Here is a 23,841-nt window from a genome sequence, read left to right as displayed (position 1 = left end):
TGTTTCTAAATGTGTGGTATGCCAAAAGACAAAGTTTGATAGAGGGAAGCAACCTGGATTGCTTCAACCTTTGCCAATCCCTAATTCACCATGGGAGAGCATATCCATGGATTTTATCTTTGGATTGCCTAAGTCTATCCATGGAAATACGGGAATATGGACGATAGTAGACAGGTTTAGTAAACAAGCTCATTTTATACCTGTCAAAAAGACTATCAAAGCCCATCAAATGGCAACCCTCTTTATATCACAAATTTTCAAGTACCATGGCTTGCCAATGTCCATAGTGTCAAATAGAGATCCTAGAATGACCAGTAATTTTTGGAAGGGTCTCTTTGAGAATTTAGGGACAATGCTAAACTTCTCTTTGGCATATCATCCACAAACGGATGGCCAAAGTGAAATAGCTAACCTAACAATTCTTGATCTACTAAAAGCCTATGTAACGGAAGTAGATCAAAGATCCCAATGGGAGAAGTACTTACCCTTAGTGGAGTATGCCTACAATAACAATATATATACTTCCACGAGAAAAGCACCTTTTGAGGTAATTGAGGGAAGATCAAAAAGTCCCCTGGTACTTAAGGTACACGAGAAGATCTTCGCTACAGATGAGTATAGCCGAGACCTACAAGAATCTTTCCAAAAGATTAAGGATGCTATCTCTATCTCACAGCAAAGGCAAAAGGCTACTACTGATAAACACAGAAGAGCCCAAACCTTTAAAGAAAATGATTGGGTCTTACTTAAATTTCCCGAGGCTTGATTAAGACACACGACGGGCAAGAATCCTACGGGACACCAAAAGTACTATGCTAAGTTAGCAAAAAGGTACTATGGTTCCAAATTCTCAGGCCAATCAATAAGATGGTCTATCAACTCAAGTTGGCCAGCCATTGGCTCATACACAATGCTTTCTATGTGAGCCCACTAAAGCCTTACAAAGGAGAGCGACCTCAAGAACCAACTATTGAAGACCCACTGGAGATCGAGGACCAAGAAGAGGTGCTACAGCCCGAGTCCATTCTCCGACATGAAAACAAGGTACTAAGAGGCGATAAGACTATCCGACGATATCTTATTAAGTTTAAGAATTATCCTTTTGAAGATGCTAGATGGATGCAAGGCATACAATTAAAGGATAACCTAAACCTTGTCAATGCTTACAATGCTTCCCTAGAGTAAGCAAATGTACAAATGTTTACCCTAAGATGATGACGAAGTGCATCATAATCTCGCAAGGACTTCGTGCTCTTGGTGACCTTATGGATACAAACTTCTTGCCACCTATCACGGCATTGATGGGTCCAATCCAATTGAGGCCCAATAACACAAGTGCTCCTTCCCCTCTAGATGCATCAAAGGGTATGGGTGTCCCACCTTACACAAGGACACTATGCAACATGACCTATGAGTGGACATAACCCTTTTTAGCTCATGTTTGCAATACTGCCTAGGTATTCAAGGAGTCTGTAGACGGTGGGAGTAGTCCCTAAACGGAATTCAAATTGACAGCTATCAAGCCAATTATTCCGAAAATTGCATAGTGGATAGTCAATCAGGTACCCACTGTAATGCCTATAAATAGGGACCATTACTTCATTTGACTGGAGATTCTGGGGAGTGACGTGCTATTGTATTGTACACTTGAGTCTAGTGTCTTGGAGCTCACTGTGCTCTTGTACTCTTTTGTCCATAAGCTCACGTTGTACTTTGTTCCCATTGTACTGATTTGATCTGAATATAATTCAATTCCAATCTATGTGTTATTTTTATTTCAATTACTATTTCAAGTTCCATTTCAATGTCAGTGTCAACATCTTTGTCTTATGTGTTGTATGAAGTCTGTCTGTCTGAACTGACTTAACTAATTCTTAACCTAATCTGGAAGAGCTGTCTTCAGAGACCAACTCATTCCATTTTGGTGATCACGGTGACTCAAGCTAGTTCAAGATCCAACTTTTGATACTTACATATATTTTGGAGGTGATATGAGTCAATCCAAAAGACACCAAACAGTAGGAGCTGACAAGGGTGGTGAGTCAACTAGCTCTCGGAGAAGAGTTCCAAGTACAGTGAGGAATAAAGAAACGGTGTATACGAATATTGATGAAGATTTTCTGGATTAATTTCTTATCTGAACCATTTCAAAGGGAATTAGTCACTAAGGAAATTTGGTCATTTATATCAAGGCAAACTAGTGGAACTAAGAGTAACGCAATCCCAGTAGCAAAAACCAGGAGACTATTTGGGTTGGATTTCAAATCAAGCATTAGTGGAATTTGTAACAATAAATGACCAAATCACTAAGAGAATGACCCACGTCTCTTAGTGATTTGGTCACTTAGGAATTAGTCACTAAGGGAATTTGGTCATTTATATCCATTTCAAATCATCCGAGTCTTATCTTAGTGTTGATTCTACTATCAAGATTTCTAGTTTGCATAAGGTTGCAATCTCCACCGTTGCTGCCTTTGCCTTCCAACAAATGTGTGAGGGAAGCTCTCATTACAAGTTTTCCTTAGAGCCCTAATGTATATGATTAGATCCCAGATGATCCTTTAATTAGTCTCATGAGTATTAGTAATTTGTAATTATCCTATAGAGTTAGAGTTACATCCGTCATCACCTATAGATACGTATGCATCACCCACATATACTCAGTGCACCTATACACATACTCCAATTCAGTCCACTTTATTTTCTAGCATATTATTTTTAGCACTTGATCAATTTTTCTTGTGGATATCCAAAGGACACACACATGTACATCCTTCTATCTCACAGGCCTACTTCAGCCTCTAGAAGTGGTGTGTGTGGATTGGGGAAGGGGGGGGAGGGGGGGGGGTGGGGGGTGGGGAGTGTTGAATATATACATGTTTTACACAACCATTTATAAGAAAGCTTCACAGAACGAGCACACAGCACAACCTTAAGCTCACCTTTCTGGAACTGCAAAACAAATCAGAGCAAAATATATTTTCAAATCTATACGATTGAAGAGAATTTTCAACTTCGACGACCCTAGGTCTATATAAAGAGGCTTATCAAGAAATGACAGACATAGAATGATGCACTTGCTCTTACAAAAAATGAGACCCTAACGAGTTTAGTTCCTCCTTGGGAGCTTTTCACTTTTGCTATGGAAATCTTTACACAAGCAGCAGCAGTGCATGCTACATAAGCCACCTCCATGCACAAAGTACAGGTAATCTTCAGCCCATGCCATTGCGTGCTCTAAAACGATGAAGCGTACTCAGCATGTAAGCTGCGGCAGATAACTTCGCCTGCTTAGCTGTTTCGCTTGCTTCTCCACTTTCTGAGAGCTCAAAGTCATCGTTTCTAATCCTCACCTTCCCACTATACACATTATCTCCTGCAGGTAAAGCAACTCGGTGTAAAGAACAGCGCATAACAGTTACAGTAAATCCTGACTGCTGCTTTACCTTGGTTGTTTTTACGCATAAGGACCCCATAACTTGGCGTTGGCCACTCGTTCTTAGTGCACACTTCATTCAGCTCCTGCAGCAATGAAAGTAGACAGCCAAATCATGCTTGTGAAACCAAGTGTCAACATATATACTTCGATTTCAAGGCAGCAGGAGAGTGGACCTGTATGGAGCTTTTCAGCATTTGAAAAGGCCTTTTCTTGTTATTAGTCTCTGCCTTGTCTGTCTGTAAATGGGCCACATGAGCTTCCGTTTGTGAACAATCTATGCTTACATCTGAAGACGTCTGGTTCTCACAATCCTTCTTACACAGTTCAATGGCAAGCTGCAGCGCTGTTTTGCCACCTGTAAAGCTCTACCATGCTTAAGTATTAACTCTCTGGCCACAGTAGCTAGGCATGTTGTTAGACTTACCTGCCATCAGCGTCGCCAAGTCTGTATCGCACTCTGCCATTTGCTTATACAGCTCATCTGCTTGCAATATATGCTCTCTCTGCAAGAAGCATGGAAAGAGAGAAGCATGAAGAGCGTTTGTTACAAACCGATGAGAGAAGACCACTTTCACTAACACGTGCTAAGGGCCTTAATAAAACATTGACAATTCCAGACTCTTTGTGGGCTTTGAATGGACGTGTAAGAGCCAACTCACCAGTTTCTTTGACAAGGCCTTCCTCCTCTTTCTTACACTTCGATAAGCTGTTTTTAGGCTTAAAAGAGCCCCAGCTTTGTCCAAGATATGTTCTTCCTCTCTCTTTTTGATCTTTATTGATGACCGTGGACTGCCATTCGCTATTGCAATGACTGCTTGATTCACTTGCCTTGCTTTCTCCTCAATCTGCTTGTTGGAAAAGGCAGCTAATTCATTTGCACTTCCTCCGTTCCTCAATAATGCTGACGATTGAGGACTGGCAGTTGATACATCTGTTTCCATAACAACTGCATTAACCTTTACATTTGGTTGTTTTTGCTTGTCCTCTTCTTGCTTTTGAACGGAAGTAGAGCGTTCCTCGCTTCGCCCTGTGCTTGAAATCAACAGCTCTGTTTTTGCTTTTAATCTTGCTAATGATTCTGAACTCCCACCAGTTGGTACACATGAATGTGTCCTCAAGCCTACTGTTCCAACATTACCATTCAGCAGCTGTCCTTGCTCGTCACCCTCTAGCTCCTCATAAAACGTCACTTCAGAAATGCCTCCATTTTTTTGCAACAGTGTCTCTGCTTGGTCTTTAGAGTCAGGATCATTTGTATGCTTAAGTTGTCCAACATCTTTGACCTCCTGCTGCCTGCGAAAGAAAGAGTTGAGCAAATTTTGCTGTAAGTGCCTTGGGAGCATAATGGGGGCAGAGAGAGTTCCCTTCTATTTCTTGAAATGTACAGAATCTTCGAAGGCTATAGCATTTCCATGACGCTTCTTGAGATTCTAAGTCATAACTATAGCTTGTTTGGCAACAAAAAACACGCTACCAGACAGAGACTTCCTGATATCAAGATTCTCAAGCCAGAGAAAATATAGGAAAGATAGAAAAACTCACTGCATAGTCAGTACAGGCATCTTATCGACCCCATGTTTTGGTTGATCTAAGCTTTTCGCCTCTTTCTGCCTGCACAGTAAAAATCATGCTCAACAACCTGAAACTGAATCCAAACAGAAAATCTGCAAGAGAACCTTACAAAACAGAGATAGCAAGACAAAGGATTTAAGACTGGCTCAAATAACTTAGGTATTTCTTCATGTAAAGGTGCAAATCAAGTTCCAGCAGAACCCAAGGTACTACTCCATTGAGAATTGGCCTAAGATATTTAGCCATTGCAATTATTCACCTTATAAGCCAGCTCTCAAGTGACGGACAGAATGGACGAAGACGAAAGTATTGAACAGCTTGAGTGCTCCGCATAGTTAGGGCCAAGGTGTCAATGAGAGGCTCTCGTGCTCTGCAAGAAAAAGAACCTTCACCATCATGAAAAATATTCAAGCTTCATGAAATGCAAATTACAAAGGTAGCCCAAATCATATGATGCTCCCCATACTTTGAGAGAACAATATCAAGAGAAACCCATGCTATTTTTTCCAACTTTATCACAGAGGAAAGATCAAAAGTTCCACTGCACAACATGACGTAAAACTTTGTCCAGCCCCCAGCCTCACTGAGATCATCATTAATCAAGAAGGAATCTTGAAGTTGCAAGACATTACTCTTGATACCTGTAACAACAAGAGGCAACAAACCATAAATTTTAACAGGACGGATAGCTGAAAAGTTAGAACATTTTACGTGCTTGTTTTCTAACAAGCAACTCAAAAGGACTTTCGCTCACCAGAATGACTAATAACAGCACAGTGGTATTAAGAATTAAAGTAATCATCCAGTCACTTCAAGTTAAAAAAATTGCCACTGGTATCAAGAGATTCTGCTGTATAAACAATAAGTAAAACAAGTGGTGAGAGGACAGCCTAAGGGATAGAATAAACTCAACACATTCAGCTAGGTTGGATTGAGCGTTTTGCTTTCTTGATAAATAACTGTATAACTTGACTGTCTGTTTAGAGGCCACAAAAGCATGGGAGGGAAGTTTTGATTTATGGAGACAAATGTTTACTTTCCAAAGCATAAAGAAGGCACCCACAATTAAAGATTGGTGAGCCAAGACATCAGCTTCTAGCCTAAGAGATAAAATTATTTATACGAACATTCTATGTTATTTAATTTTGGAGCCCCTGTATCCAATAAGCAGCACCATTTCCTAAATAATTGAAAAAGCTAAGTATGAATTTATGAGAGAAAAGGTACCTGCCTGTCTGTTCTTCAACTGCTTGGAATGCCAACTCTTCATCCGAGAGCAATGCTGTACAGGAAGTGTCTTTAGTGGATTGCAAATGCCTGTTCTTCTCAATGAAGGACCAAATCCCCACTGTAGTTGCGCCAAGAACAAGCACACACTTGTCTTGCCTGAAATTAAGCAGGCACACACTGACTTTTGTCACTACGTTGGTTCCCCTCGCATTGCTTGAAACTCTCAAAGCTTTTGCTGCTTCGCAAGCATTTTTCACTTTCTGCTCTGTAAGAGTCAGAACTCGAGACCCAGCAACCCCTGAAGTGGCCATAAATTTTGATAGCCTTGACTGCCGAACAGAAGCCTTGTTGCAAACATCTTCCCAGCCTAAAGCTACAAGATTAGGAACCTCTTGGCATAGATAATGATTATACAGCCATGCGACAGCCTCCATCTGAAAATCATAATATTTCAGGATAATGCATAGCCTCATCATGCCCTCACAGTGTTATTGTATGAGTTACACGAAATAAAGAACTTATTCTCTTTCACAAGACTCCGCTTTTTTCTCCCTAGGAGTGAAGAGACCAAATGAGGAAACCAAGCAGAAATATGCAAACAATGAGCTATTCAGAGTACCCAGCAACAATCAATGGTCCAAGATTCGATTTCTACGGCACCACAAAGGCACAAACAGGCATGGTAAATCAACTAGTACACCTTGACAGTATATATGCTCCTTGCTGTGGCAATAAACTAGTCAAATAACTACTTTGCCAATGATATCAAACACGCACCCCAGTTGGTTAAAAGCAAAAACTTGATTGCAGGACGAAGTTCAGTGATATTGTCTCCCCCCTAGGCAATTGAATCCCATCAATTTAGGGTTTAGCCTTTTAAAGCAAAATATAACAAGGCATGAAACTATAACTGCCTGGTCAGACTCAGTTCCACCATATTTGACCACGACAACTATGGATGCAGCTAATATCAGGGACCGTCTCTTAAGGTTAGGTTGGGCAAAACTTTTGGCGAACCTTGGAATCCATTACTACATGAGAACCCCAATATACACTATTTCCAGAAATATTGATCAAATGGATAAATCAATACAGCTTCCTCACGCCCTAACGATGTTAATGTACATACAGACAAGACATACAGAAGTTGAACAGGAGCATTGTTAATTGTTTTTTTTGGCCAAGAGGCAAAGAGAAAAATGAGCAAACCAATGAGCTGTTCAGAGTGCCCAAAAAAATGAATGGTGCAGCCACAGTATTACAAATGCACAACCAGCAACAGCACGTTACCTACAAAACCACATTTCTAAAAAACAAGAAATTTGATACTACAAACTTTGTGATGAGGCAACAAACTAGCCAAAACAGCCAATTTGCCACGAGTATTAAATGCAAACCCCATTGGTTAAATTAAAACAACGCTTGCAAGAAAACATTCGGGCTCAGATAGTCAGCTTGGGCCTTTAATCTTTGGAGCCTGCCCTTGTAACAGTAAAATAGACAACCACTTAAGTGCATTCCCTTCAAAAAGAGGCACCTTTCCTTTTGAAGCTTCTGTAAATTTATTACTGAAAAAGCAGGCATCAATTTGCTGTAATCCTCTGATTGCCCAATGGAGTCAACCAGTCATATCGTGGGGGCCACAATAGTGTTCCCAGTTCTTCCAAAACAGATCCAAACAGTGAAGCAATCCACAAAAGCCCTTCACATTGCTACGTACGCCCTAGCTTGAAAACCCTGCATGCCCAGCATCCCACCAAAAACTCCTTGCTTGCATCCTGGCATGGCCCATGGAGACTCCCTTTGAATCCATGATAAAGAGAATCTCACCTTCAAATAGTGCTATACCGAGTATAAGCCACAGAAGTCAGTGAATTGTAACCCAGAGGAATTCCCTACACAAATATTGGCTTACTAGAGTTTGGAACCAACCGGCTTTATCATATGGCCTACAAACAATGAACTGCTGCATATCAAGGTGCACCTGCTGCTCCCCAGCCTAACATCAGCATACCATCCCCCCCCTCCCAAAACCGCCTCAACTCCCATCCCCCACCGCCAACAGCCCACCAAACACATATACATACACGCATACACACAGACAGCCATACACATCAAGAACACACATACATACACTCATCACCCTCAAGCACATATACACATCCTCCTCGAGGCACACTTACCAGAAGGGAAAATCGGAACACGCTACAGAAACAGGCATGAATTGGCATTCCCTGTTGTCACAAAGTGATGACGTGGCGGACAACAGAAACCCTAATTTCTGCCAGAAACCCTAAAATTCCTGCAAACCCTAATTTTTGCCAAAAACCCTAATTTCCGGAAATCGCGGAGGCGGATTATTATTATTAAAAAAAAAAAATTTGGGAAAATGATGAGCGACGCGAATTTTGCTTTTGCTTTTTTTTAAAAAAAAGAGAAAAGACTCTCTAAGAGAGAGAGAGAACTGATGCTTTTGATTTTAAAAGCTTTTGGGGCTCTGCTTTTGGGCATCCCTTGTAACCTTTAAATTAGTGGTGAGGGCCTCACTTCTCAGAGCATCTGGACGCAGAGTCTGAGAGTGAAACCCTAACCGCTCTCTTGTACTTTGTTGATTGATTAATACAAAAAGAAATACCGAAAGGGGCGCCAGTCTTTGGGGCCAATATCTCTAGGCACGGAACTCCGCCGGGCCAGTGCAAATCTATTGTGATCTGTGAATTGTTTTGAAGTGGTTATTTGGTGCTGTCGCGGTTGATTCTTGACTTGGAGTGTCCAAGTTTGTTACAGTGTCCAAGTCTGTTACAGTGGTATCAAAGCACGGCCCATTTCTCTTTTACGAGAAATCCGATCCCCGAAATTTTTTTTCCGTGGCACCTATGGCTTCAGGCAATGATCAGTCGACTCCCTCTACATCTGGAGATGCGGGCTGGGATCACAACGAAGATTCAGACAGAGAGTATGGCCCGTCTCGGCCTACTCAGGCGGAGCAAAGAGAGATGGAGCGTCGTCAATTGATTGGTGATGCAACAAAGATGATGCTCAATTTTGCCAAGGACCCGAAGATGGCAAAATATATGAACCAGGCCTCTTTGAAAGAGGTACAGATGGAGTGGTAGAGAACCACAACACCACTCCCGAAACCCGCTCTCAAGAAACCTTCTGCCTCCAAGAAATATACGGAGAAGGAACTGGAGAACGTGGTTGATGCACGGATTGCTCAGCTTTTCGACATGCAAAAGAAAGGCAAAAAGCACGGCAAAAAGCAGAACAAAGGTACTGACTTCCCGGGATATTTGGGTCGTCAGTCGACATTCGACAAAGCAAAGAAACGGAAGAAGCGTGTTCGATTTGAAGGAGTACCCAGTTCTTCTTCTTCTTCTTCTGACAGTTCTTCTAGCTCCTCGGATTAGAGCGAAGAAGACAGAAAAAAAGCAAAAAGCGAAGCAAGACACAAAGCTTCGGAACGGGCAAGAAAAAGGCAAAGAAGGCTACATCTCGCCCAGAGACTGACAGTTCTACTGAGGACTCGTCTACAGAAAGCTCAGATTCCGATGACGGAAAGTTTTATGCGAACAAGAAGAATTTTTACAAAGCAAACCACTATGACTTTCTCGAAGATAAAAGCAAGAAAGTCTGAGAGTTTAAGGAAGGTGGCCACTCGATCATGTTTGATACTTTTTCAGGATACTCAGATGCTTCGAAGGCTTTGTCTTTTATACAGCAGTTTGACATCGCTTTCGCAGGAGGACGCTATTCAGAGCACTCCAAGATTCGGAGAGCTGCCTCTTACTTTAAGGGGAATGCCCGTACTTGGTGGTCCACGCTTCTATTAAGCAAGATTGTGCCAGTTACATGGCTGAAATTCAAGAGGCTTTTTATTTCTTCTTGGTTGACTCAAGAGTTTGAGCGAGATATACGAGCTGCTTGGAACCATCTCCGGATGACCAAGAGCGATACAGTGAATTCTTATTGTGAAAGATTCTGGAGCTCTTTTCTACCCGCATCTTCATTCAAGAAGATCTCATTCAGAGAACAGATTGAGCGGTTTACCTTGGGTCTACCTACAGAGATCTGAGACCACTGCTTGGAACAGAAGTCAACTTCTATTCAGGAGTTGATGAGTCATGCGAAGCGGGGCTTTGCAATTCACTCTGGCAATCTGACCTACCCCACAGATGAGGCCATGACACAACGAGCCGAACAGACTTCTGGGAATGAAAGTAGAATGAAAAAGAGCAACCCAAAGAAAAAAAAAAAGGATGCACGACCCAAGCTTACTCCTGAGGAGAGAGCTCGCTTCATCAAAGAGGGGAAGTGCTTTGGATGCGGGGAACATGGACATATTTCCGCAAAGTGCCCTGATAAGGCACAGAAAGAACAGAATGATAAAGACAACGACAGGTCTGAGAGTTCGAGAGCAGCTGAGGAATGTGGCAGAAAAGGCAGATAGAAAAGCAGAACTGGTACCACATGGCGTGGGACCTGCACCGAATCTAATGAATGAAAGTACAAACTTTGCCGCTTTCGGGACAAAGTGAAGGATCAGGAAGCTCTTTTGAAGGAGCCAAGGCCAACTTCTTTTCACTTGGAATTGGCGGCTCAATTTGGAACTACGCCCGACAGACTGACACCACAAGCGGAGGTAGTTCGACTGGCACCCGGATGGGATGTTGCCATTACACCGAGCATTGGCAAACTTTGTTTGCAATGACAGGGGTGTTCAGGGCACGTGAGTGACGTTCTACTCGGGATCCCTTGGTACCACAAGAACTACGCCGTGGTTGACTACCGGGCCAAGAAAGCGACTTTGATAAATGAAGGGTTTAGAGATTGTACTTGATGAACTTCAGTTTTCTTACTCATTCTTTTGGGAGAACTAAACGATGGATAAAGGTTGAATATGTTTTGACCTGAAGAAAAGAACGCCAAGATTTTTTTTCTCCACGCTCATGCCGATTGCTTTTGAGAGGGCCTGAAGATCATACCATTGATCTGATATCTGGAAGCACGCCACCGAATCGGCCACCTTATCGTGTGAGCCGAGTACAGAATGAAAAGATTATGAACTCAGTGAAAGACCTCTTGGAAAAGGGTCTTGTCTAGCCTAGTACTTCACCGTATTGCTCTCCAGTGCTGTTGGTTTTGAAGAAAGACGGATCTTGGAGAATGTGTATCGATTATAGCACTCTCAACGAAATCACCATCAAGAACAGATTTCCGATTCCTAGGATCGATGATATACTCGACAGGTTACAGGGATCCTCATGCTTTAGCAGGATTGACTTGAAGAGTGGATATCATCAGATCAGGATAGCACCAGGAGATGTCTACAAGACAGCTTTTCGGACGACTTTTGGGTTATTTGAGTTTTTGGTGATGCCTTTTGGCTTAACCAATGCTCCTGCGACATTTAACCGGATGATGGACAGGATTTTTCGAGAGTACAGCCTATTTGTTGGCACTTTCTTTGACGACATCATTGTTTTCTCCAAGAATGAGGCAGAACACAGAGATCATCTGCTTCAAGTCTTTCAGGCATTACGAGATCACACGTTAGTGATTAATGCAAAGAAAAGTGAATTTTTCCTACGAGAGATACACTTTTTGGGACACATTGTGTCAGCAGCAGGAGTGCGAATGGACCCGGCCAAGATAGAGACTATCCATGATTGGCCCGATTTGAGGAATGTCCATGAAGTTAGAAGCTTCTTGGGACTGTGTTCGTACTACAGGCGGTTCATACGAAAGTTTGCAAAGGTTGCTTCCCCTTTGCATATCTTGACACAGAAAGGAGTACCTTTTTCGTGGGGACCCACAGAGGTGACTGCCTTTTAGACATTGAAAGAGAAATTCACTACAGGACCAGATTTGACTTTGCCGGACTTGCAGAAGTCATTTGAAGTATATTGTGATGCTTGTGGTCGTAGTTTGGGTGCGGTCTTGATGCAAGAAGGCCATGTCATAGCTTACGAGAGCCGTTTGTTCTCTAGGCCGCAAATGACAGCACAGATCTATGGGAAAGAGCTTTTGGCGGTTATCCATGCTCTTACTCAGTGGCGGCATTACCTACTCGGAGCGGATTTTACTGTCTTTACAGACCATCAGAGTTTGCGCTACTTCTTGTCACAGAAGCAGCTTTCGGAAAAGCAGATGCGGTGGGTGAACATCTTGTCACAGTTCCACTTCCAGATTGTCCATGTGCAGGGACAGAAGAATGTGGTGGCAGATGCTTTGTCTCGAAAACCGTTGGTTCTGGCTATTTCCGCGATACATCATAGGAGCTTCGAGGATATGGTCGATCAGTGTGCCACAGATACAGATTTTGCAGATATTTTCACACAGATACGGGATGGGGAGACAATAGCTGCATACTCCCTTCAGGAAGGCTACTTGATGAAAAAGACTATGTTGTGCGTTACACAGCCGTTGAGGAAAAAGGTTATGACCGATTGCCACTGTCCACCTTTTACGGGTCACCGCGGCATTGCTACCACCATGAAAGGGGTAGAGAGAGATTTCTTTTGGCGGAGACTGAAGAAGGATGTGGAAGAGTTTGTGCGCAGTTGCTTGGTATGCCAGAAGGTCAAGTTTGACAAGCATAAGGCACAGGGATTGTTACAGCCTTTACCCATACCCACCCGCCCCTGGGAAAATATTGAAATGGATTTCATTTTTTTATCTCCCGAGAATACAGAATGATCACGATGATTTTCCGATTACATGGCACGCCTGAGACGATTGTCTCCGATAGAGACCCCAGATTTATGAGTTTGTTTTGGAAGGCAATTTGGGAGAACATTGGCACGCGGTTGCAGTTCTCGTCATCGTTCCACTTGCAGACTGACGGGCAATTTAAGATTGCCAAGTCAGTGATTTTAGATTTATTGAAGTCTTGTATCTCGGATCAGAAGACTCAATGGGAAAAGAACTTACCTTTGGTGGAATTTGCCTACAATAACACGATACACTCTTCGACGGGGAAGATGCCATGTGAGATTGTTGAAACTGCTGCGAAGGTTCCATCCTTCCTGAGCACGAAAGATTAGATATTTGAAGCGGATGAATATTCGCGAGATTTGGATACGGCTTTTGCCAAGGTTCGCGAGACTTTGCAGGAGTCTCAAGAACGACAGAAAAAAGGCAGCGGATCGCCATCGTCGCGACTGGAAACTGAAGGAGGATGATTGGGTGCTCTTACTTTTGAGAAGGCACGCCTAAGAAAGAAACAGGGAAAGGAGAGGCTTTTTCCAAAGCTTAGTATGTGATACTACGGACCTTTCCAGATTACTGACAAGATAAATGATGTCTCCTTCCGATTGAAACTGCCAGATACTTGGAGGATTCACAATGCATTGCATGTGAGTCTCTTGAACCCTGTTAAGGGTGATGTGCCTGATGATGGGGAGCCTGATGAGCAACCCAAAGTGGAAGAAAACGAGGAGATCCTTGTTCCTGAACAGATTTTGGCACATAATGATACGAAGAAGGGTAAAGTCCGAAGGCGGTTCTTGGTTAAGTTCAAGAATTTTCCTGCATTTGATGCGAAGTGGATGGAGGAGGAGGACCTAGCAGATACTCCTCGGATTGTGAAACTTTACCTCGATGTTTTGGTTTAGCATAGTCTACTCCAAACGGAACCCAGAATTCAGCTTGGCCTGAGATCTGGTGCAGTGGGATGCACAAGAGGGGAGTCACTCCACTCCTTTGTCAACAGATGCCTCGATTTTGATACTAAAGTCACTGATGTCTCTTTGAGCTTCAGGGATACTGAGAGCTGACAGTATTCTGTTGGATGACTTTATGAAATGGAATTCCTGATTATGATACTGATTTGTTCTTGACTTCTTGTGAGTGCAGGAACTGATAGCCGAAATGACTGCAGCATTTTGGTCTTATTGATCTCGAATAGACATGGTTGCAATAGGGGTTAGTCAATCGGACATCGATGAGGTCCCGATTGGACCTAGATGTGATTGCTAGCTACATTGCCGATAAATCATGGTCTAAGATCCGAATGAATGTTGAATGTCATGTGATGTCCTGTGATGTCTGGTGATGTCCTGTGATGTCGTGTGATGTGACTGTCGATTTTGTACATGTGCTAGATGTGCGTTCCTAGTACGTAGGTACTAACAGTCAGTGTCTGCTAAGACGGTTTATGGCTTTTGTCGGTTTTGCAGGCGTAATCACGGTCGATTACAATGCTTTCAAGAGGGGGGTATGTCACAAAGTGATGACGTGGCGGACAGCAGAAACCCTAATTTCTGCCAGAAACCCTAAAATTCCTGCAAACCCTAATTTTTGCCAAAAACCCTAATTTCCGGAAATCGCGGAGGCGGATTATTATAAAAAAAAAAAATTTTGGGAAAATGATGAGCGACGCGAATTTTGCTTTTGCTTTTTTTTTTTTAAAAGAGAAAAGACTCTCTAAGAGAGAGAGAGAACTGATGCTTTTGATTTTAAAAGCTTTTGGGGCTCTGCTTTTGGGCATCCCTTGTAACCTTTAAATTAGTGGTGAGGGCCTCACTTCTCAGAGCATCTGGACGCAGAGTCTGAGAGTGAAACCCTAACCGCTCTCTTGTACTTTGATGATTGATTAATACAAAAAGAAATACCGAAAGGGGCGCCAGTCTTTGGGGCCAATATCTCTAGGCACGGAACTCCGCCGGGCCAGTGCAAATCTATTGTGATCTGTGAATTGTTTTGAAGAAGTTATTTGGTGCTGTCGCGGTTGATTATTGACTTGGAGTGTCCAAGTTTGTTACAGTGTCCAAGTCTGTTACACCTGTTACGAATGCTCACGTCTAGAACACCGAATGGGGATTCAGACAGGAAGTTGGAATGGGGACGGGGAACACAAGCTGAAAATGGCCATTCCCTGTAACTATGCCTCAAGGACATACTCCCGCCAAGGCACACATACACAAATCACCAAGTACACCAATATGAAGAGCACCCAACCATGGAAGGGTGCTTCTAGAATCCATCCGGACATCACACAAAGGCATGGCCTTGAAAGCATCCAACGTTGCCGACACCAAACTTCAGATCAGCAACGACAAGAAGGATGGATCGGGCCTCGGCTCTTTGGTTTTCTTCTTCTCAAGAGTTGATTCATATTGCTTCGTGGTGGGGTATTCACGAGGTGAGTAAGAGGGAGAAAACTCTCTTCAAGAGAGCGAGCACCAGATTTGGATTTCTTGAGGTGCCTTCTCCTTGTTGAATTAGAGGATCAGAAGGAACTTTTCTCTTCCTTGAGTCGGATTCTCAACTCTTTCTTTTCATGCCTCATGAAGAGATTCATGAAGAGCTCTAGCACTTTCCGAATTGTCTGATGGAGATGCAAGGGCTCCTTAACGTGCTTTGTCTTTGGCTATTTGAGACAACATTTGCTGCATTCTAGGCACAACACAAAGTGCTTGCATCTCTACTAGAGGCAACATTTTTTTTGCATGGTCCAAGGTTGCGTTACAAACTTTCCGAATTGTCTGATGGAGGTGCAAGAGCTCCTTAACATGCTTTGTACTTCCCTTTGGCTACTTGACACAACCATAGTTACCCAGAACGGGAACGGGAGGGTCCGGAACGGGATGGGAATGGGGAGGAGGAGGGGGGGGGCGGAACGGGAACGGGGCCAGAACGGTCCACCTAAAGTAAGTCTTGAATTTCCTCCATTCAGCTTAGTCCCAAATAAACTCCTAAACAACCACAAAACTGCCTGCCCTCAAACTGCACCAAATATGTTCCCCGAACAACCCCAAATCTACCCCCAAAAGCCCACTTTTTTCCCCCAAATGCCTACTTTTGCCTGTTCCGCCCTGCGTTTTGCCGTTCCGCCTCGTTCCCCCCATTCCGGAACACCGATCCGGTTACACCCCGTTCCGGAACGGCGTTCCATTCCCATCTCTGTTTCGGGAACAGGACTCGTCCAGAACGCCGTTTCGGAACATTTGGGCTGTGTTCCCCCCATTCCCTGTTACATTGGACACAACATTTGCTACATTTTAGGCACGGCACAAGGTGCTTGCATCTCTACTAGAGACCACATTTTCTTCTACCTGGTTCACATTCTTCCCATACTATACGATAAATACGTGTACTAGTATTTGTACTCAATGTATTGGTTGTTACTTATACGCACTCAACAATACACATACATGTGTGTATGCATGCATGTATATTAGGTTGTAGACATATGTATGTATATATGCATATGTGTACATGTATGTCAGTGTTGTAAGGTGCAGCGGAATGAATGTTTGAACTTTGCTCAAGATGAGTGCTCCGAACTGTGCTCAAGGTTCCTTTTAACTTACGGAAGGGAGAGCCTTCCGTTCCTTTAGTGAGAGAGTGCAATGGAAACAAACAAAGTGAATGGACACTGTGAATGGAAGTGTACGAGACTGAGAGATAGAGAAGAGAATACGACACTAGAGACGTAAAACCCTCCTCCGAAGGCCCCACTCTCTATGGCGAGAGCGGTCTACTTATGATTGCACAAATCTCTACAATGCTTGGACTTGCCGACGATGAGGACGACGACAAGACGGGCTGAAATCTGCAAATCTTTATCTGCTGAATTCTGACTCTATGCCGGTGACGATGTCGATGACGACGATGCAACGACGACGCGCTGAAAACGTAGATGCTGAAATCTGCATTTTCCGGGCTGAAACTGCAAAGTTCGCGGGATCTAACTGTGCGGCGAGGATCTACTGCAAAAAGGTGAGATCTGTGAGGTTTGGGGGTTCTACTGCGGAGTCTGACTGCTGAAAACTGAAACGCTGAGTCTAGGGCTGATTCCGTCGCGAAGATCTGCAAAAACGCTAAGCGGTTAGGCTGATGCAAAAACGCTAGGGCTGAAAATCTGTTGTCGCTGTGGATTCTGCTAACGCTAGGGCTGATATGCTATCTGCGGGGGAAACTGCTAACGCTAGGGCTGATCTGAGGTCGTACTGTCGTCAGGCTGCTGCAATGCAAAAACGCTGGCTGATCTGGGAGCACAGCAAAACGCTAGGTCAATGCTGTGGAGCAAAAACGCTAGGCCTGTTGTTGGGGGTCCTACTGAGAAGGTGCCTATTGAGCGTGTGCTCCTGCTGCCTCTTCTACCAGAAAGTGCTAACTTTGGTTTGCTTATATATTAACTTACCCAATTTGCCCTACTCAATTCCCAACAAAAGTCACTTAAAATATTAAGTGAAAAATGTCAAAAATAGGGAAAATAGGTTAAATGCACTGGAAAATTCCCCTGAAGGATTCTGATGAATTCTGATGGAAATGCTTATGATCATGTTGTGTGCAACCAGAGGATATGCATCTAATCTAAGTGATTGGTCATACACGGTCTGCGAACAGACTCACAAAAGTGCCAGATCACTTCCTATTCTAGACTGACTTGACGAAACTGAACCCTGGTCGTGTTGTAGCTTGTCCACGGACACATAGGGTTGGATGTGTCACGTGATAGGTGTGTAAGCATACATAGTTACATGTATGCAACCATGCATAAGTAGACATGTATGTCTATTTGTAATCAATACTTAGCGTATTTTTCGTACCGGTAGCGATTACCCATATTGTACAACATTTTTTATAGTTTTTTTGTGTACCATATTTATCGTACTTAACCACCTTGGCTTCGCCATTCTTCTTGCTGCTACTAAGATAATCACTTCCCACAGAAAGGAAAAGAGGACCTAGCCTTGATTCCACTAACAAAAGACAAAAAAGCGCAACTTTAATTCACTCATAATTATGTAATCCCGCTTCTTGAATGGAAAAGACAAAAGAAAGAAAATTCTAATTCCGTAATGGGAAAGATGGACCACTCCCCCCCTGTGAACATTTCTTCATATTGATTTGGGAGAAATCATTTACAAGCACATAGATATATATATATAAAGAGAGAGAGAGAGAGAGAGAGAGAGAGAGAGAGAGAGAGAGAGAGAGAGAGAATCTCTGGTCTCTTTCCGTCCTAATTCTTTTCTTTTGAAGGAAATGAGAAATTTCCCTCTTTCCTACTCTAAGAGAAAAAGACGTTATCTCCTTCAGAGTTATAAATTCTGAATCTTTCTCAAGAATTGTCTGCGATCCAAAAAAGAATCCAATTCCTCTATTTCATGTACTCAATTCATTGGGACCAAACTGGAAGATCCTTTCTAACATTTCTCACCTAAAGCTCCAAAATTGAGAATTCGGAGTGAATTCTTGCCTCGTTGATGCCAGTTTTTTTGTATGCATGGATCCTCTTGCTCTAGTTGGTTGATCGTAAGTCTTCTCTATTGAAATTGATTGCTTCACACACCTTCAAAGTGCTGAAATTTTACTGGATAGCAAGTTCTTTGCGTGCAAAAAAAGCCTTGATCGAGTCCCTCCTTAGCAAACTTCTTCTAGCAATTGAAAGACTCTGCGAAAGAAGGGCATTCCAATGCACTTCTTATGGGAGAGTGCACACACACAACCTCTCCGTCTTGTCCAATCAAATATTGTGGGAGAGTGCCGTGTCAGAGTGTGAGGATGCCCTCCCAGCTTCTACGGTAGAAGCCTTGCAATCTGTTTATATAAGAGACAGATTTTGTACAAAGAGCGGCCCATCAAAGAGGAGTCATTGGCTGAATTTTTTAGCCAGAGAAGAAGAAGAAGAAGAAGAGAATTTTAACGTCGTAGGAAACTATCCCAAGAGACCTTGAAGATCTATCCGACGAGGAGAGAAAATATATTTGGGTAAGGTATGGTCTGTATGTGCAAGGTAATGTTGCCATGTCATGGCAAGGGGTGGGGAGGACACGGACGAGAGAGAGAGAGAGAGAGAGAGAGAGAGAGAGAGAGAGAGAGAGAGAGAGAGAGAGAGAGAGAGAAATGACATGATATATTAATGTCTACAGAAGGCCAAAGCGACCCATGAGACCAAAAAAGTTACAAGTGGTGAATCTAGTACAATGTCTAAGTACAACTAAAAAAGCGGGGGAGGGGGGGGGTACGGGGTACTAACAGTCAATGTCTGCTAAGACGGTTTATGGCCTCTGTATGTTTTGCAGGAGTAATCAAGGGCGATTACAATGCTTTCAAGAGGGGGGTATGTCACAAAGTGATGACATGGCTACCAGAAACCCTAATTCTGCTAAACCCTAACCCTAAAACCAAAAACCCTAATTTTGTTGAAACCCTAACCCTAAAACCAGAAAACCTAATTCTGCTGAAACCCTAACCCTAAAATCAGAAACCCTAATTCTGCCCTAACCCTAACCCTGATTTTCTGGACATCAACGTGATTTACGGAAAGCTGGGCAGCTTTTTGGCGTTGTTTTTTCCTACGCTTTGGAGAGAGAGAGAGAGAGAGAGAGAGAGAGAGAGAGAGAGAGAGAGAGAGAGAGAGAGAGAGAGGGAAATGAAATGATATATTTACGTCTACAAAAGGCCAAAATGACCTATGAGACCATCACGGTTACAAAATGGTGCATCTGATACATTGTCTGTAGAACTGAAAAGATGAAAAAACTAGACTGAAAGCTGTAGTGACAAGCTGGGGGGGTGGGGTGGGGGGGGGGGGGGGGGGGGGGGGGGGGGGGGGGGCGCATTGACAAGAGACTCTCTAGCCAGTACAACAATCCAATGATACAAACTCATGCAAATGAAGAAGCTGAGGGTGAGGGAGCATCTGCACATCAGGGTCCCAAGATGTCCAGCATCGGCCGCTGGCGAATCTCATCAATGTCCTCCATAGTAAGCACTCTGGCTAGGCGTCTCCCATATCGTGCTAGAATGGTCCTGATCCTCTGATGAATCCTCCGTCGATGCAGTGATGATCCTCGCAATCGCGGGCGTCTAGATCTCCCAAGCTCCATGACCCTGTCAATCAGTATACCTCTAGTGCAGTTAGGTCCTGGAGGCTGCTCTTGATCCTGCTCCTCTGACTAGCGTGTCTCCACACGAAAGAAATCAGTGATCTCCCTCTGTGACTGTCTCCCTCTATCTGATCTCCTCAAGAGGCTCTCTCTGTGTCTGCGCAGCTCTAGCAAGAATAGCCCAAGGCATCTCTGATCCCGGTACCTCATAACTCAAGACAGTGGCCCAAAACCATCCCTAAAGAGGCAATGAAAACGGCCTCGTATCTCATAGTAAACTGGGCAATGGCATATATAGTGCAGCTCTGTCTCTGGCTCCAAATGGCATAACTGACATATCCTGGCCTCTGCCGGTACTCTGCTAAATCTACCCACCTCAATCTCCAACTGATGAGAAGATGTGTGTATCTGACCAATGGCACATTGTATGCCATATGACAGGTGTGTGTCCATGTAGCTAGGTCTAGTCACAAAACCGTCCTCTGTGAGCTGGAGAAGATGCTCCCTGTAGAAAGACATCTTCGTGCCTAGCTCATGGGTCGGCTCTATCCAAGTCCTCTTGGTATCCAGCTGAGTCACATCCTGTCTGATGAGTCTGCTAACCTCTGTCCGAGTAAGAGACAAGGAGGGTGCATCCAGCGAATATTGGAAGGGTGGTAGCCTGTCCATGCTAAAACCATGAATCTGGAACCAAGAGGTCATCTGTGCATACCAACATGCTGTATCTCCCTGTGAAGCCAGCTGCCGAGAAGACTCCAGTGCTAAACGTGCATACCTGTCTTTGGGGAGCTCCCAGATGCTATGTAAAAAGGAGACTGATCTAGTGAGTGCCTCTACCACCAGCGGGGGAGCAGCCAGCTCTGCGCGGATAATCTCATGTGGTACTGAGGCTTTGGCTCTAATCATCCGCGAAATCATGGAAACCAGAGGTCTCTCCATGCATCCCCACCCATCAGTACTACTAGAGCGACTGCTATGAGCCACAGAAGGGCCCCATATCTATACTCCATATAGCATGGCTGAAGTCACTAAGGTATCGAAGAGCAAAAGCTTTGTACGAGGTTCTTGAAATTGGATCTGTGAACACATCCTTCCTAATCTCCCCAAAGCTGCATGTGCTCTTGTCAGTCTCGTCTCTGCTGCTCTCCTCAAAGAAAACACTGGGCCGTTGAAGACCACCCCCAGGTATCTGTATATACTCCACTGTCTCATGGCCATAAGTAAATGCAGGAGCTGACCGTCTGACCCATTGTGGTGTGGTGTTAAACACCATAACCTTGGTCTTGCCAAGGTTTACAGACATACCACTATCGTGAGCAAAATTATGTAAAGCATCCAGATAACGCTGCATCCCGTCTGGAGAATCAGAAATCAAGACAATATCATCCCCATATAACAGCAAGGAAATCCATGTGCCTGCCAACTGTGCTCCGCTGTCGCCGTCCCTCTCTATGTAGTCTGAAACCTCATCAATGTACATCCCAAAGAGAGTAGGGGAGAGTGGGCATCCCTATTTCACCCCAATGGTGGAGTGAACTAGACCAGACATACCCTCTGGAGTGCGTACCTGTCCCACTACTGTCCTGTACAGGGCCATAATCCCCCAAATCAGCTCTGTGGGCACACCCAGCTCATGTAATCTGTGCATCAACCTGGCTCTAGGGACCGTGTCAAAGGCTTTGCAGAAATCCACAAAGCTACAATAGACCCTCCTGCCGTGCGCTCTACCCTCCTCAATGATAGCTCTGAGCGTCAATATATGATCAAGAGTAGAGAGTCCCTTCCTGAAGCCTGCCTGTCCTAAAGCCCCTATGATGGTACGGTAGTTCCTTGGCTCCGTAGGGTCTCCTGCCTTGAAGATAGGCACAATAGTGGATAAGCTCCAAGTGCTAGGAAATCCCTCACACATGGCTCGGTTGAACATCACTGCAATCAGCTCTGCAAGCATATCTCTAGCATGCATAAAGTGTTCGGCCACTAAACCATCATGGTCATAAGCTCTTCCAATCTTCATCCTGTCAAGGGATTTCTTTACCATCTCAGCAGTGAAGAAAGTGCAAGTTTGTGGACAAGGCTCTGGGGGATCAGGTAAGGACTGCTGCCCGTGAAAACGCCTCCACGCCTCCCCTGAGTCCTGGCTCAAGAAAAGCTGATATAACTCCTCGAGCTGAGCAAGATAAGCTCTCTTCTTTCGCCGTACTAGTCGTCGAAAGAGAACCTGCGACCATCTGTGTGTGATAATCCCTAAAAGTACCTCCCTCTGAAGTGTAGCTTGCATCTCTCTGCACTCATCATCATACCAGCTGTTCTGGGGCATACTCCCAGTGCGGTGGCTGGACTCACGCTGGGTGTGAGGGTATGCCTGGACTGTTGCAGCATGTAGTGTATCTGTCAAGATCTGAGTGAGCTCGTCTAGAGGGCGGCCTGGCTCCTCTGTACATAGGCGCCTGTAGATCCCATCCATATAAACTAAGTCAGTCTCTCATGTAAAGGTGTAACAGGCATGTGTGGGTGGCCGTGCCACAGATGCTGAACTGAAACGAAATGATATGGTGAGAGTCAGGAGTGCGTAGTCCACCGCTATACCAATAGGTTTGGAGCTGACCGTGAAGTCATGAATAGAAGATATGAAACTGGGCCGGGTCATAACATAGTCCACTGTATTGGCGCCATGCCTATGTGGGAAGCAAGTAAACCCCCCCCCTCCGCCTCTGGAAATCTCTGCAAGCCATTCAAAATGGCAAGACCATGTGAAGTTCCCATTTCTACTAAGAATCTCCCGTACTCTGTGTGCTCCAAGTCCTGTGAAGCCCTAGACAAGCCAAAGTCGCTGGTCTCCAACTCCCTCATCATCTCCTCTGAAGTATCATAGAAAGTTGTCTGCATCTGAGCTGTCCTAGCATTGAAGTCACCCAACAAGATAATGTCACCATCTCTAGAGAACTCCCAGATATCATCATCTAAGACCGAGAAGGGGGATTGCCCTCTGGGCGTAGCATAGGCTGAAGTACTAGGAGGAAAGTAGCATATGGCAATATAAAAAAATCGGCCAGTCTCTGCCCTCAGCCTCACCCACATATACCTGGCCTGCTCATCTCTGCGAACAATGTGTATGCGTGGTTGGAGCTCCTCCCTGAATAAGACTGCTACTCCTCCAGATCCCCGTCCTCTAAGCTCAGATCTAGTTTCTGCTCTGCATGTCGTCTCCCACCTATATCCGAATACATGTGGCATAAGCTGTCCCGGAGCCTGGTGTGTCTCTGAGTAAAAAACAATGTCTCTCCCAAAATAGCTGTCCTGAAACGCCCCACATCCAACCGAAATGATCCATTGCAGTTCCATGCTACCATATGAAGAGTGGTCCCATAGGTCTCGCATCGTCATGCAGAGCGGCGCTCTAAAATCACCACTCTCCCATCTCTATAGAAAGGAATCTTCCCCTTCTCTCTTGCCGCTTTTATCTCTGGCATGACCTCCTTCATGTGTGCGAGTTGTGCTAGCGTGAGGTCATCTCCAAGGAAGATACCTGTTTTCTTGAGAGTGGGTCTCTTCTTCAAAAATTCTTTCTTTGCCTCCATAGTTGGGAAGCGTAAAATGAGTGCTCTTTCCCTTGACGATTCTCCTCCTCCTCCACTTCTTTTGCCCACTCTCCAAGCTCGCGTATGCAAAGGAGAGAGAGAGAGAGAGAGAGAGAGAGAGAGAGAGAGAGAGACTGTTTGCTTTATTTTAGCAAGAGAGAGAGAAAGAGAAAGCCTC

General features: G+C 44.2%; 1 protein-coding gene across 1 annotated transcript in view; it reads right to left on the bottom strand.

The window, feature by feature from the left end:
* Positions 1-2,953: 2,953 nt before the first annotated feature.
* Positions 2,954-23,841, bottom strand: part of LOC147465250 (uncharacterized) — a 56,109-nt gene continuing 35,221 nt past the window's right edge. Inside the window, exons 2-10 of the mRNA XM_086519081.1 lie at positions 6,243-6,675; positions 5,478-5,652; positions 5,271-5,381; positions 4,982-5,050; positions 4,099-4,732; positions 3,864-3,942; positions 3,613-3,794; positions 3,447-3,522; positions 2,954-3,376 (exon numbers count right to left, since the gene is read on the bottom strand). Coding sequence (XP_086375207.1) covers positions 3,216-3,376; positions 3,447-3,522; positions 3,613-3,794; positions 3,864-3,942; positions 4,099-4,732; positions 4,982-5,050; positions 5,271-5,381; positions 5,478-5,652; positions 6,243-6,675 — 1,920 coding nt within the window. The 3' untranslated portion in view covers positions 2,954-3,215. The remainder of the gene's footprint in view (positions 3,377-3,446; positions 3,523-3,612; positions 3,795-3,863; positions 3,943-4,098; positions 4,733-4,981; positions 5,051-5,270; positions 5,382-5,477; positions 5,653-6,242; positions 6,676-23,841) is intronic.

This window comes from Adiantum capillus-veneris, chromosome 1 (assembly GCF_014529385.1).
Source record: "Adiantum capillus-veneris isolate H3 chromosome 1, ASM1452938v2, whole genome shotgun sequence".
NCBI classification, from domain to species: Eukaryota; Viridiplantae; Streptophyta; class Polypodiopsida; order Polypodiales; family Pteridaceae; genus Adiantum; species Adiantum capillus-veneris.
The sequence above is the reverse complement of the archived record's forward strand: the minus strand, read 5'-3'. Positions and strand labels throughout refer to the sequence as shown.